Below are 14,631 nucleotides of genomic sequence, written 5' to 3'. Positions count from 1 at the left end.
ATTTGTGATAAACATTTTACCACCATCCCTTCCTTCCATCCTTCCCCTCCTACCTTCCTTCAACTCTTCCTCTCTTCCTCCCTCCCTGGATAATTCAGTCTAAAAGCCATTTGATGGCCCCTCCCCTTGGAGGCAGAGCGGGTATGGAGGCAGACAGAGGGGCTGGGAAGTCGAAGAGGCAACTAGGATGCTAGGAAGATTGGTCACTTACAGAGGAATTGGAGGAAAATAAAAGAAAGGAAGGACAGGGGCTGCTCCTGTAGCCCAGATCCCAGAGCTAATCCACAGAAGCAGAGCTGCAGGCATGTAATGTGAGCCAGAAGTAAACCTTTGTTGTGGCAAGCTACTGGGGTTTGCTGGTCATTTGCTACTCAAAACAAACTGGGTCTAAGCTGACTGATACAGTAAACTGGTAAATAACTTGTACAGTTAGAGTGTGAATATAGGTTGTCTACTTATGCTCTTTCTACTTGATTTATATAAACAATAAGAATTATTTATTGATTTTAAAACCATTTTATTGATTAAACTGGTTAACATATTGGATAATGCAGATATATTAATAGAAGAGTTCCTTCATTGAAAAAAATTCTATTGGACAGTGTTGATGGAGGCCATAAAACAAGTCTGAACAAATTGCAAAGAACTGGTCACAGACACTGATAACTGACCTAAGGAGAAATCAGGGCAAATAAACCACAAGACATCATTTTATACCAATTAGACTGGCAAACACTAAAAGTCTGACAATACCAAGAAGTGATGGGAATATAGAGCTATGTAAATTGGCTCAATGCTTTTTGGGAAATGTTTCAGCATTATGTAGTAAACTTGAGAATAACAGGCCATGAATTCTACTACTAAGTATGGTCCCTGTAACACTTAGAGAAGCTTTTTTTCCCTGCAATAGCAAGAAGCCGGAGATGGCCACAATGTCCTGTACTCAAATTGTGGTGTATACCTACAATGAAATACTATACAGTAGTGAAAATGAACCCCAGCCATACCATCAACATTGAAGATTCTCACTTCAATACTTTACAGAATGATATCCTTTCATAACTTTCAGCTTTTGCTTTCATAGTCTGAGAGCAAGTTTTTGTGTCCTGCTGTTTGTCAGTATTTCAGATTGTGATAACAGAACAAGTTGGTGATGGAAACTGGCCCGAGTCACTGGGGAGGGAGGGGCTTCATTTTCAGTCGTGCCTGGGACACTTCAATAAAATAAATGCAGTAGGCACAAACCCACAGTGTCAGGCTATCTCTCAAATTTTTCAGGGGCCACTTGCTGCTTCTCTCTCCCCTCACCTTTTTCCCAATTACAGTTTCACCTCTTAATTCTTCATGTTCTTGATAAGAAGCAGAACGTCCCTACTGTGTTCTATGGCACTAGGTTCCCCAGCACTGGCCAATTTCTGATGATAGCAGCATCCTAGACCTCCCAGCTTCCGTCCCCCTCATCCCCCCACCCTAGGTTCTCTAAAACCGTGACAATGACAGAATGAGGTAGGTTTCTATTTCGACTTTCATTTGCTCTTTGACGAAAATTCTCAGTTCTCTGCATCCATCACCTCATCAGAGTCTGCGCAAACTGAGACCTCGAGCCAAGAAATCGTCTAGTAACCTTATTTCAAGACAAGACAACCAAGATAACCAAATACAGGTGTCAAGCTTTTTATAGCTCAGGGATTCTCAACCACTTGGTCTCCGCCCAAGGGGAAGCCTCGCGCAGCCGCATCGACCGCTCACTCTGACGTCATTCAAGGCGCCCGGAAGTGGCGGCCGGGCTTGAGGCGTCATCTGGCTGCGCCTCGCAGCCCGTTGCTTTACAGTTGCTGGGAAGAAGCGAGAGGGGGAGCCGCTGGGGCCAAGATCATGCCTGACAGGGAAAGGTTTCCTGGGCCGCGGAAGACGCTAGGCTTGGGTTGAAAGAAGCAGGGCCGATGCAAAATCTGGAGAACGCGGAGGCCAGGCAGTCAGTCAGCACCCAGACTGTCAGCATGACCGGTGAGTGCCCGGCACCAGCTCCTGCCACCCCACCTTTCGCTCTGCCCCGTGCGTGTCCCGCCTTGAACTCCGGGTTCCTTGCCTGCCCCTCTTCGCCTGCCAAGCTGCTCCTGATAGCTCATCCCCGCCCTGGGTACGTCCCCGCCTTGGTCACCCGAACCGCTTGGCCCTGCCGCACCGGCTTTTGAAGTCTCACTCATTGCCCCTTTTACTGTTTCTTGTCGGACCTAGAACCGGGATCTCGGGAGTTGAAGAGGTTGAAAATTTACCAAACCACACTTTTACCTTGATTTCCAAACTTACCGCCTGTGACGCTTTCTTAAGTTTCGACTGCTTTACCTCCGAAGGTCACTGCATTTTTAGGGCTGTGTTCTAATCAATGCCCTTGTAGCAATGCCCCATCACAGTCCAAAGAAAAGCTGGCTCCAAGACGACGTCAGATGCGAGGACGTCTCACAGCTAACTTTGGATTGTTCCCATAGCCACGTGCATTCGTTGAACAATTTTTTTCTGCTAGGTGAGGCCTGGCGAAGGAGGGCCCCAACTTTGGAAGGTGCCTCAGGAGGTTGCCGCGAGTGAGGGTGAAGCGTCTGGTGCTAAGAAAGCTGATTCTCTTGTTCTCTAATCCCTTTTTTCTGCTTCCTGATAAAGTAGCTGAGCTAAGGCTGTAGCATCCAAGTGGCGTTGAGCTTGGTTACTGTTTTCATCATTAGCAAAATTTTAAAGTGTTGGCTTTCTCTTTTGTAGGTCAAATACCAAGACTTTCTAAAGTCAACCTTTTTACTCTGCTCAGTCTCTGGATGGAGCTCTTCCCAGCAGAAGCCCAAAGGCAAAAGTCTCAGGTATAATTTATTTCTGTAATTTTTCCTCTTAGAAGGGCAGTGATCTAAAATTTGATTTTGGCCGGGCGCGGTGGCTCACGCCTGTAATCCTAGCACTCTGGGAGGCCGAGGCGGGCGGATTGCTCAAGGTCAGGAGTTCAAAACCAGCCTGACTGAGCAAGAGCGAGACCCCGTCTCTACATAAATAGAAAGAAATTAATTGGCCAACTAATATATATAGAAAAAATTAGCCGGGCATGGTGGCGCATGCCTGTAGTCCCAGCTACTCAGGAGGCTGAGGCAGTAGGATCACTTGAGCCCAGGAGTTTGAGGTTGCTGTGAGCTAGGCTGACGCCACGGCACTTACTCTAGCATGGGCTGTAACAAAGCAAGACTCTGTCTCAAAAAAAATAAATAAAATAAAATAAAATTTGATTTTATTGCTCCGGTTTCTGTCACACTTAAAACCAAACTCAACAAGCCTTAAGATTTGAAAAATATCTTTATGATTTAGCTTGGTACTTGTAACTCATGGCTGTAGTAGCTCATCTTTCAGATCTAAAAATAGAATACTTTGTCAGTACTGTGCCATATTTATCAGGTAATAATGGTATTTATATGTTGGTTTGGTTCATAAGATTATTGTTCACACCACGTAATTTATCACCCAATTTTATACTGTTGGTGTTTTAACTAGGTAGTTTTTGTCTCTCCCACCAAACTGTAAATTGCTTGAAGATAGACACTACATCTTATTTTACCTAGTATATACTGGTTAGTATCTACCATTATAAGAGGTAAACTGTGAATTGCTCATTGGTTTTTTTGTTCAATGTAAGTAGGCTCTTTTTTGGATCTTGAAAGAGATGATCAAAACAGATTAGGAATGTATAGTATAAATAATCATAAAAGCCAATAAATTGGAAGTATGTACGTCCTACATCTTTTTTTTTCTCTTACCCTTGGGGCATCAAGGTGCTATGTTCTCATCATTTTGCTCCATATTTGGAATGGCGTGATGCTGGGTTCTCACCATTTCAGTTTGGTAATTTTGGAAGTTTAGAGTGTTGCCATTAATTTTTATGGAGGCTACAGTCATATTATGGAAAATAATGTTAGGTTAAGTGAGGCATTTAAGACATTTTAGAAAACAGAGGAAAAAGGAGGGAGGGAGATGTGCAAAATTCCCCATGGCTTCGAGCCATTCTAACAAAATCACCGTTAACATTTTGATACTTTACTTTCCTTCCAATCTTTTTTTAAACATAAGGTTTTTTATTTCACTCTTACAAAATTGTAATTATATTCTGTATGTGCTCACTGAGTTTTCCAGCTTACCAATCAATACTTCTGAAAGGTTGCTTTAGATTTTCCAGAGAAAGACTTTTTAAATCCTTAAATTCCCACAATAGTCTAGAAGGCCATTCATGACCACCTGCTTTTTTCTTATTCCTTTTGGATGTCTGTTTGTTTATTTATTTATTTATTTATTTATTTTTATACTGCGGATGAAGTTGTATGTTTGGTGCTGGAGACAGACACAAAGAAGAAAAGATGTGGTCCTTATTTTCTAATGGGGAGAAACTAGGCATTTAAACAATTAATTAAGATAACAATTAGATGGCAGAGCTGAGTACAAAGTATAAGCAGAGATGCTACTAAGACTGAGGGCTAGCCTCTGTGGAAGGAAAAAGTCACAGGGGAGATAGTATTTGCACTGAGACCCGAAGGATGAATAGATATTTGCTCAAACCAAGAGGCTCTACATGGAAAAGCTTAGAGAGATGAGGTAATTTGTGGTACTCATTCCAGAAGGCAAAATTGGGTGGAGGGAGGAGACTGGGAAGGAGTCATATAAAAATCATTATATGTTTTGCAAAGGAGTTTAGATTTTTTTATCCTATCAGTATTGGGATTGCATTGACAAATTTTCACAGGAAATGAGGGAATTCACTATTTATGACAAAATGATACCTTTTGCAGTAGTTTTCTCCCACAATTCCTATGTGAAATGTTTTATAAACAGTAAAACATTAAAAATGTTATGCATTGTTATTCCCTATTTCTCAGCCACCCCTAGCTTCCACTGTGGCTCCATATTTTATTAATGGCTTTGAGAAAGCTCTTCATTTCCTTCATGAATTTTTAAGTCCCTTTACTCTTCTACTTGTTATAGCTTAGCATTATTTTATGAAAATAGAAGATTTCCAAGCTGTCAAGGATTTGGGGGGTTTGTTTTTTTGCAGATAAAATTTATTTTAAAGAGCCAAATTAAGAGCAAATGTTAGAGATTTAAGACTTTAAAAATTATGTTTAAGAAGCTGGACATGTAAGAGATTGAATCCTAATTTTGAAGAAGCTTTTTTCAAAAATTTTTTTCTGATATCTAAGAAGAATTTTTCTTTTTTTAATACCCAGATTTGATTTTAATTTAATTTTATTTTATATACCCTCCCATTCCTGTGCTGAAATTAAGTTCTTTTTTAACAAACAGGCACAAGTTGTATTTAATTAGTGAATGATGATATTTAAGTTTCTATTAGGAAGGAAGTGATGGGCCAACTAATTGCTAAAGTTTGTTTGCAAATAATACTCACCCTACTGTTTCATCATACTTTATAGAGATAAATATATAGCCTGATAAAATAACTGAGATGAAGCTTTCAGTTAGCATTTTGTTAAAAAAAAATAGTGCCAAGTAAATTTCAGAGTTATAAAGCTACATTAGTAACAAGATTTTATGTTTTAATGAAAGATCAGCTTTAAGACTCCATGTTTTCTCCCAAGTCAACAACTCTCAGTTTTCTTGGCATCTCATTTCTTCTTCTGGCAAGCTCCATGAAAGTTTTTAAAATGAAAGAAATCAGTCTTTTGTTTTAAATATTTTCTTTGGAATCTTAGTTAGAAATCTGACTTGTACTCATATCTGTTTAAAGTTTTTAAATTGAAGTTAAAACAGACATAGAAATGAGTACAAAAGGCATCAAAATAGAGAAAAGAAAATCCTTTTCTTATGAATGCCAGCGAACCTGGAAATAAGATTCACTTGGACACCTGAAAGCTTATCACTTTATATTCTGGTCCTAGAGCTTGCCCTGCTCCTGTTCACTGCATTAATGTCTTTCCAGCTATGCTCCCACACCCATATCTCATAGGACCATAGCTATCAAGCCACAGTGTTGGGTACACATCTACTGCTATTCCTTACCTGAAGGTCTTGAGACCCAGATTCTCCACTTGGGCTGGGGGAGCCTCAGGATTACTCTAGCAGTGGTCTTATGGGTTAAATAGGCTTTTGCATATTAGCTTGGGAACTTGACTATTGTTTTTAATATTGTTTATATGGGAACATGTGTTTTAAATTCCAAAACAGATTTATCAAATATTTAAAACATAATTATTTGCACGTTATCAGCTACTTGTGTATCTAATGTCAATAAAGCAGAGGCATATAATAATTTCATTAGTTCTTTTGATGTCATGGCCATTGCAAAGAAGCCAGTGATAACGTAGAGGAAGAATACAAAATGCAACGAGCATATTGCACCCCACATTTATATTATTTATTATACAAACATCATTGAAACTGAAGATTTAATCAACAACTGCAACATTAAAAAATCATACTATTTGTGTATTTTTTTCTCTCCTGGGCTTTCTTTTTGTACTAGTTAATATATACTTATAATTTTGGAGATAATTGCAATCATAGCAGAAAAACAATTTTGTATTTGACATTATCTGCACTGCTATGGAGTTTATGTATTAATCATTTTCAATTATATAATGGGAATACATATAGGTTTCATATACTGTATAGTACATGTTGCCATTGCTTTTATATTTGTGAAAATATTAAATTCCTAAAAATGATACCCAATTTTTGTGCTCAATATTTCTTTACCATTTGCTAGAGTATAATTTTTCAGTTAATTGCACATGATGTTCGAAAGGTTAAGTAAGGTCTTTTCCTATTAAGAGAAAAAAATGGTCTTTAAGCTAAAGTAATAAGATTGCTTCACTTAAATTCTTTATTCTGCTTTTGTTATAAGTCATAGAAAGTCCAAGATACAAATTGACATGTAATTGGATTGGAAATATTGCTTTTGACACTTTACCAACCTTTTGTCTTTTTTAAAGTATTTTTATGAGTTCTCAAAGTTCATTATTTATAAAATGGACAGAAGAAAAAATTCCTTATAATTCTACCACCCAGAGACTACTGACATTTTTGTATCATTTTCTAATCTTTTTTCTCAATTTCCTTTACTCATATGATACCATTTAATTCTGCATCTGACCCTTTTCACTTAACATAAGAAAATACTTATGCTATAACATTATAACATCTGAGCAGCAGCTTAGGCTAGTGTTTTAAGAGTAGCCAGTGGACCAGGCACGGTGGCTCACGCCTGTAATCCTAGCACTCTGGGATGCCAAGGCGGGTGGATCACTCGAGGTCAGGAGTTCAAAACCAGCCTGAGCAAGAGTGAGACCCCGTCTACTAAAAATAGAAAGAAATTAATTGGCCAACTAAAAATATATAGAAAAAATTAGCCGGGCATGGTGGTGCATGCCTGTAGTCCCAGCTACTTGGGAGGCTGAGGCAGTAGGATTGCTTGAGCCCAGGAGTTTGAGGTTGCTGTGAGCTAGGCTGACGCACAGCACTCCAGCCGGGGCAACAGAGTGAGACTCTGTCTCAAAAAAAAAAAGAGTAGCTAGTGGTTTTGTAGCCAGCTTGCCTGGGTTCAAATTCTGGCCCCAACTCTTCTTAGTTGTGTAACCTTGAGTAAGTTACTTTACCTCTTATGTAAGCTTCCTCATATGTCAAATGGAATGTTACTAGTACATAGTAAATATATGGGGCTTTTATGAGAAATTAATGATACAATATTTGTAAAGCTCTTTGATAGTGCCTGGCTCAGGGAATGTACTATGTTTTTTACTATCATTTTGTTAATAATTGCATAACAGTTTATTGATGAACCTATCTGCTCCCTTGTTACTGAACATTTAAATTGTCTGTAATTTTTACCAGCTTTAGCATGTTAACTTACAACTGCTTCCAAGTATAACTGCTGTGAGTTTTTTTATGTTGTCAAATACTTACACTGTATGGGTACTCCTTAAGGATTATTCAGCAAGGTATACATTGAGTATAAAAATTAAGAATTTTTAAGAGTCTAGTTCAAAACTAAATAAGTGAGTGGGAGAGAAAGTAGTTGTTTATAAGACTCTGGGGGGGACCACAATTAATGAAAAGTTTTGGAGTAGAAATCAAGCACTATGAAAATGGCTGTCATTTAAAAATATTTCTCCTACTGCTGCATCAGTTTAAGTTAGACTTATCTAAATTGCCTGAATATTACTTTAAGAATAAGAATTAGAGCAACTGCATTGTTCCCTCATTTTTTCTACACATCTTATATTGTCCCTCTCTCCTCTTTCCACAATACCTTATCTTCATACTGAAAGAGCTCATTTTTCCAGAACAGAAGCAATGTAGCAGTAATCGTTTGGTTAAGACAAACGATTTGGGGCTAGATCTTGGCTTACCCATTTATTAGCTATGTGACCATGGTAAAGTTACTTAATCTCTCTCAGCCACAATTTCCTCATTTGTAAAATGTGAATAATAGTAGCAACTTTATAAAGTTGTGAGGATTAAATGAGATAATTTAGGGTCTGGAACATGGTAAACACTCAGAAGATGTTAGCTACTGTTATGATTTTCACTCATATGATTACCACCACTACTACCACCCACACCTCTACCGTTTGATTACTGACACCATCTCTTCCTCTGTTTCCTGTTATGCTTGAACAGAAACTTCATTACCAGGACATAGGTTTTCTTACAAACTTCTCCTTGGAGGTTATTCATTTTCTAATATCTAGCACTTGTTTCATACAACTAAGAGGTCAACATTCACAAAGTTTCCCATTCTTACTTTAAAACTTTCTCCAATTTATTAACTATCCCACCTATTTTGGGGCTCACAAAAATTCTATATCAGTTTTTCTGTCTTTTTTTTTTTTTTTTTTGAGACAGAGTCTCACTTTGTTGCCCAGGCTAGAGTGAGTGCTGTGGCGTCAGCCTAGCTCACAGCAACCTCAAACTCCTGGGCTCAAGCAATCCTGCTGCCTCAGCCTCCCGAGTAGCTGGGACTACAGGCATGCGCCACCATGCCCAGCTAATTTTTTCTATATGTATTAGCCAATTAATTTCTTTCTATTTATGATAGAGACAGGGTCTCGCTCTTGGCTCAGGTTGGTTTTGAACTGACCTCGAGCAATCCACCCGCCTCAGCCTCCCAGAGTGCTAGGATTACAGGCATGAGCCACCGCACCCGGCCTATATCACTTTTTCTTAATCATCTACTCACTTTATAGTCACTTTCCTGTGTTTGTAAATCATAAGCTCTATGGGAGTTATATCCTGAGCAACTAGGTCTATGCCTGGCATGTAGCAAAGATTCAATAAGTATTTTTTGAACTAATAAATGAAGGACTTTGGCCCCTGCCTCAAAACTTTCTTTCTGCTTTAAGTTTCACTTTTATAGATGAGTTATGGACATCACAGTATTAATTTTCTATTGCTGCTATAACAAATTACCACAAAGCTGGTGCCTTAAAATAACACAAATTTATTACTATATACTTCTGTGGGTCAAATTCTGAAATAGGTTTCACTGGGCTAAAACCAAAGTGTCAGAAGGGCTTAATTCCTTCTGAAGGCTCTAGGTGAGAATCCATTTCTTTCCCTTTACTAGCTTCTAGAGACTGCCTGCATTCCTTGGCTCGTGTTTCCCTTCCATCTTCAAAGCCAGCAATGGCCTTGAGCCTTTCTCATGTTGTGTCACTCACTCTGACTCTCCTGCCTCCCTCTTTCACTTACAGTGGGCCTTGTGATAACCTTGGGCCCACTGGGTAATCCAGTATTATTTCCCCATCTTAAGATAGATGGTTAGCAGCCTCAATTCCAACTATAACCTTAATTCCTGGCTGTGTAACATATAACACAGTTATAAGTTCCAAAGACTGGGACAGGGAGGTCTTTGGGAGGGGGCATTATTCTGCCTACTACAGTCCATATCTGATGCCTTTGCTCCATAATTCCTTATCTTCTCAATTCCAGTTGATTTACTTCTATTCTACTTTCGTCATTCATGGCCACATTTTAAACTTTTCCATTGCTCAAAACTGCCCCAATTCTGAAATCTGAAACTTCAGAATTTAATTTTATATCACCATTTTTAATCCTTCTATGTTTTGGAAAACTACACAGGGGCTAGCTTATAAAGGCCTTATTTAGTAGGTGAAGTAGTCTGAATTTGATCCTGAGAAAAGTGGGAAATCAATGCAGAGTTCCATTAAGGAAAAAAAAAAGAGTGGTCCAAAGCCAAGGAAACCAGCCTTTAAATGTGGGAATATTGAATTAATCATATGTCTTATGTACTAATCTTTTTTCCCTTTAATATTTATTAGAAAAGTGAAGAGGAAAAGCATGGATCCTTAGGAGATAATGAAGAGGTGGCCAGAGTATCTGCTGACAGAAAACAGGTGAATTTGTATGATTTTTTAAAAAAGATATACATGCTCATAATAACAAAGCAAAAGGAATAGTATAAAGTAGAATAAAAGTCCATCCTATATTCAAGCTCCCCATTCCTATTTCCAAGGGAGTTCTTTTATATACTCTTCTAAGAATATTCAGTTCCTTTACAAGACTATATGTCTCTCCTTTTTAAAAAGAAAAGTACAGATGGGATTTGTCTGTGATATGCTCCTACATCTTGCTTTTTTATTTTTAATTTTCAAATTAACTCTTGGCACCTTCTAATATTAGTTTGTATAGATGCATTGAGAAACACTCTTCCTTAGTTCTCTCACACTACCACACATCCTGCTGGTTATGCCAAGAATGCAGAGTCCTAACTGCTCTTTATTGGACTGTTTCTCAGAGTTGTATTTACAGTGAGCATCCTTGAGAGTTGAGGTAATGTTTCCCTCCAGGACAAAGAGCAAATTGGCTTACTGTTTGCTATGAAGTGGCAGGATCCCCAAGCTCAGTGTTCCTCTCCTATAACATAACCCACTGTGTGTCCAGGCAGCCATCTGTGCCCATCTAGATTACCCCTCATGGGGCTTGAGGGGTAATCAGTTACACGCATGATAGTCATACTGCTTGCTGTGCTGTGAATAATAAGTCCTTTGTTTCTGACCCAGGAGTTTCATGTCTTCTGCTAATATCCACGAAACAGTAATAGGTTAACTAATTAGTTGGTAAGCTGGGTAAAATCAAAGCCCAGACCTGAAAGATGAATCTTGTACTTTTCAATATTGCATACTATTTGCTTGTTACATTACTCTTTTGAATTTTCCAGAGATCTCAATTCATTGGGTGTGGAGTGGAGACTAAGCATGTATATTTTGAAAAGAGTTACTTTGGTGATTCTGATGTGTATTCCTAGAGATTTCCTGGTTAGTTCTGAGAGTGAGTCTCTAAAATACCCAACAAGAATATAGAAATAATTGGTCTCAGATTATTTAGATGTTTTCATTATAAGAAAGACAAAGGGGGCCGGGCGTGGTGGCTCACACATGTAATCCTAGCACTCTGGGAGGCCAAGGCTGGCAGATTGCTTGAGGTCAGGAGTTCGAAACCAGCCTGAGCAAGAGCGAGACCCCGTCTCTACTATAAGTAGAAATAAATTAATTGGCTAACTAATATATATAGAAAAAATTAGCCGGGCATGGTGGCACATGCCTTGTAGTCCCAGCTACTCAGGAGGCTGAGGCAGGAGAATTGCATGAGCCCAGGAGTTTGAGGTTGCTGTGAGCTAGGCTGACACCACGGCACTCACTCTAGCCTGGGCAACAAAGTGAGACTCTGTCTCAAAAAAAAAAAAAAAGGCCGGGCGTGGTGGCTCACGCCTGTAATCCTAGCACTCTGGGAGGCCGAGGCGGGCGGATTGCTCAAGGTCAGGAGTTCAAAACCAGCCTGAGCAAGACCCCGTCTCTACTATAAATAGAAAGAAATTAATTGGCCAACTAATATATATACAAAAAATTAGCCGGGCATGGTGGTGCATGCCTATAGTCCCAGCTACTCGGGAGGCTGAGGCAGGAGGATCGCTTGAGCCCAGGAGTTTGAGGTTGCTGTGAGCTAGGCTGACGCCACGGCACTCACTCTAGCCTGGGCAACAAAAGTGAGACTCTGTCTCAAAAAAAAAAAAAAAGACAAAGGGAAAAATAGTGAATCATCATTTAAGTAAATGTACTAGTTTATTTACAAAACAAACTGTTCTCTTTTGCCAATGTTTTAATGTAAAACTCTGTGACTAGTATTACATAGATGACTTGCCAAGATGTTAGTGAAGTAAAGTAAAATCAAGATCCAGAACAGTGATTCACTGAAAAGATGCAGTCCTCTGGGAATTGCAGTAAGTGGAAGTGCCAAAATGGAATGCAACTTAGGCTTTTATTTGTTTTGTTAAGTTTGGGTTGAAAAAGTCTTTGTCTCAAACTTGATATTTTGACCCTAGCCAGAAGTAAAATGAAAAAAAATTTTTTTTCCTGAGGTAAAAGGGATGCTAGACCAAAAAAAAAAGGATAATTTGGCCCAAAAGGTTGTTCTAATAAAAAATATATTGATGAATATGTTACTCATTCCTTAGGAACAATTTTTTTAAAAGTCTTTTGTGGACAAGCTTTCTGACTTTCTTTCTGTCTGCTTAACCACTTAGTCTAATGCTAAAATCATTTGGTTGCAGCCACTTCCACTGGTCATAAGGCATCATCAGTTCTTTTCCAAAGTGACCATTTAAAAAAATAAATAAAACTTGCTGGAAGTATTCAGAAGTAGAAAATAACATATGCTTTGTATTTGAGGAGTGTAAAACTCTAAGAGATTTTAGGATGGGGAGGGAGGAACAAATTCACAATATTAAGGTAAATTTAAAGCTTATCTTAAAAACCATATTTTTCATATTTTAGATATATTCTTAGTATATATGTTGTAAAGCAGGCGTCCTCAGACTACGGCCCGAGGGCCACATGTGGGTGATTTTGCCCATTTGTTTTTTTACTTCAAAATAAGATATGTGCAGTGTGCATAGGAATTTGTTCATAGTTTTTTTTAAACTATAGTCTGGCCCTCCAACGGTCTGAGGTTCAGTGAACTGGTCCCCTGTTTAAAAAGTTTGAGGACCCCTGTAAAGGAAAGATTTTTGTATTGCTTTTACTTTTATTTTTTGGACAGGGTCTTACTCTGCTGCTTGGGCTAGAGTACAGTGGTATCATCACAACTCACTGCAACCTCAAACTTCTGAGCTCAAGAGATTCTTCTGCCTCAGCCTCCCAAGTAGCTGGGACTGCAGGCACGTGCCACCACACCCAGCTGATTTTTTTTTTTTTTTAATTTTTTGTAGAGATGAAGTTTTGTCATGTTGTCCAGGCTGGTCTCGAACTACTGGCCTCATGTGAATCCTTTCACGTTGGCTTTTCAGAATGCTAGGATTATAGGTGTGAGCCATTGCACTGCGCCCAGCCTGTATTCCTTTTAAATGTCCTTATAGTTTAGGAGATGGGCGATTAACTCAGAAAGGGAATTCCATAAAATCATCTGTGTTCTTTCTTTTTAGGCACTTCGCAAAATATCATTCTTCATAGTTTCAAACATTTATACTCATAACTGAACCTGAAACTTGACTATTTTAGTTAATATAGCTTTGGTTTGATCCTTAAAATGATTGCAGATATGTTGTACTGGAGGGTAAGTATAGGGTAAAATCCATTTGGAAGGGGATTGAGGGAGATAAGGGACACCCTATCCTCAGCCCAGGTTCCCCTCATGTTGTGACATTCAGTCCCAAGCAGGATCAGGTTTGCATTCTTGCTTCAGAATCTTTTGCTATGAGAACAGCATAGCCTATTTTGTGCTTTGCGTAGAACTGATTTTTTTTTACCTTAATCTGTTGTATCTGATATTAATATTGTTACACAAGCTTTTTTGATTAGTATTTGCATAAGTTGGGACACTTTAGGTTCAAAGTAACAGAAAACCTTCAGTCAAAGAGGTCCATGGAAACTCTTTAGAACCCAGTCAGTTCCCAGCCTACAAGGCTTAAATCAGGATAAACCCAGTTCCCTCTCAGTGGAGTACTGCTAAGGCAGCTCAAGCTCTCTGCTATCATTGAGTGCTCTCTTCCTTTCTGACACCTGAGCGTGTATCTTCCCTTTCTTTGATGTTATAAATTATTTATATATTTGTAGTAGGTGGGACCCAACTATGTTAGTCTAGACTGCCATAGTGCTAAAAATTAGTACAGCTAGTTTTTTAGAAGTTGAGAATTACCTTTATTTTAGTCAATATTTAAAATATTTTAGAATTTAATATGACTTAACGCTTTAGTTTTTGTCTTTTGCCATTTGCCATCTATGAGTTTTTCAGGAAGTCATGTAAATTCTCTGGGCTTTACTTATCCAAGTATATAATCAGGGTTTTTGAAATTTTTCTTCATTACCTTCTAGAAGCTTAAGGCTAAATAATCCTAGAATAGCAGCTGTAAGAAACAAGTTAAATTGACCTGGTTCTTGCCCCTTGCTTGGTTAAAATGCATTCATCTTTGACTAGAACAAATTAATAATTGCATGCTTAATTGTCTGGTTCATAGAGCGTAGGTCTACAGATTTCTGGTATAAAGTCAACACCAAACTTTCAGAAATTGTTTTGAACCTAATGAGAAATATGCTTTCATACAAACTCTTCAGATAAAGTACTAAACTTTCATTTTATTAA

The 14,631-nt window shown here is 38.5% G+C and overlaps 1 protein-coding gene across 1 annotated transcript in view; it reads left to right on the top strand.

Moving 5' to 3' along the window:
* Nucleotides 1-1,769: 1,769 nt before the first annotated feature.
* CDADC1 (cytidine and dCMP deaminase domain containing 1) overlaps nt 1,770-14,631 on the top strand; it is a 42,593-nt gene continuing 29,731 nt past the window's right edge. Inside the window, exons 1-3 of the mRNA XM_012737300.3 lie at nt 1,770-2,007; nt 2,755-2,849; nt 10,317-10,391. Coding sequence (XP_012592754.3) covers nt 1,944-2,007; nt 2,755-2,849; nt 10,317-10,391 — 234 coding nt within the window. The 5' untranslated portion in view covers nt 1,770-1,943. The remainder of the gene's footprint in view (nt 2,008-2,754; nt 2,850-10,316; nt 10,392-14,631) is intronic.

This window comes from Microcebus murinus, chromosome 13 (genome assembly GCF_040939455.1).
Source record: "Microcebus murinus isolate Inina chromosome 13, M.murinus_Inina_mat1.0, whole genome shotgun sequence".
In the NCBI taxonomy this organism is placed as follows: domain Eukaryota; kingdom Metazoa; phylum Chordata; class Mammalia; order Primates; family Cheirogaleidae; genus Microcebus; species Microcebus murinus.
Note: the sequence above shows the minus strand (reverse complement) of the source record. Positions and strands in the feature narration are given on the sequence as shown.